This window comes from Cebus imitator, unplaced genomic scaffold, assembly GCF_001604975.1.
Source record: "Cebus imitator isolate Cc_AM_T3 unplaced genomic scaffold, Cebus_imitator-1.0 Scaffold242, whole genome shotgun sequence".
In the NCBI taxonomy this organism is placed as follows: domain Eukaryota; kingdom Metazoa; phylum Chordata; class Mammalia; order Primates; family Cebidae; genus Cebus; species Cebus imitator.
Window position 1 is genome coordinate 1,379,166 of NW_016107557.1, and position 912 is coordinate 1,380,077.

Below are 912 nucleotides of genomic sequence, written 5' to 3' on the forward strand. Positions count from 1 at the left end.
TTTATTTGTTTGGGTTTTTTGTGAGATCATGAAAGGAAAGTAAGCCTTAGAAACTATCTTAAATAAAATATATCCTATTTTTATAAGGCAAGAGATTCATGTATTTAAAAATATATTTTATTATATGACCTACTTGGATAATTACAAAAGCTTTAAACAGTAATTCTAAGCGGTAAAAGGCAAATTTCCTTTAAAAATAAAAAAGACCAAAAAGTTCACATTAGGTTTTGCTGCTTTATACACAGGAATGATTTATTTTATTTTACGTACTCGTCAGTTGCAACATTAGCCTGTAAAATTAAATCCATTTCTTAAGGTCTCAAAGGCAGAATAAACTTCATAATAATATGCTTTCACATTAGCCAGTCTGATAAAGCATAAGCAACTTAAGACTATGGTAACAGTTCAAAATAAAATTACAGAACAGGCACTTTGAAGTCAGCTACTGTGTATAATTTCACAGTTAACATTATTTGGACATACCTCATTTCATCAGTTATCACCCAGAGAAGCAAATGTTCCTTTGCTCCAGACGCACAAACAGATTTAGGCTCTGAACACTGTATTCTGGTTGTAATACATGCAAGACAGACCCTAAGTTAGAAAAATCTTCTGAAAGAAAATGAAGAAAAATAGCAGCCAGAAATGAAAGCATTTACAAGCACTTGAATAAGGCCTTTCAATGTTAAGTCAGTGTTTTAAACCCCTTCATTCTCAGGTAAGGGATTAAGAGGCCGAGAGAGATATCGTCTGCGAGGGTGAGGATACTGGAGGTTGGCAGTGTCAGCATCGCAAGAGTGCTCTACCAGAGGAGGAAGAGGAGGAGGAGGAAGGAGCTGGGCATAACTGGACCATCTCGATCCAGCCCGTGGGGAATCCAGAGGGGGAAAGAAATACCTGAAACAATGAAGA

The 912-nt window shown here is 36.1% G+C and overlaps 1 protein-coding gene across 2 annotated transcripts in view; it reads right to left on the bottom strand.

Moving 5' to 3' along the window:
* Positions 1–220: 220 nt before the first annotated feature.
* Positions 221–912, bottom strand: part of SEH1L (SEH1 like nucleoporin) — a 34,366-nt gene continuing 33,674 nt past the window's right edge. For both annotated transcript variants that reach the window (XM_017498449.1, XM_017498448.1), the window contains exon 9: positions 221–897. In XM_017498449.1, the coding sequence (XP_017353938.1) occupies positions 699–897 (199 nt within the window). In that variant the 3' untranslated portion in view covers positions 221–698. The remainder of the gene's footprint in view (positions 898–912) is intronic.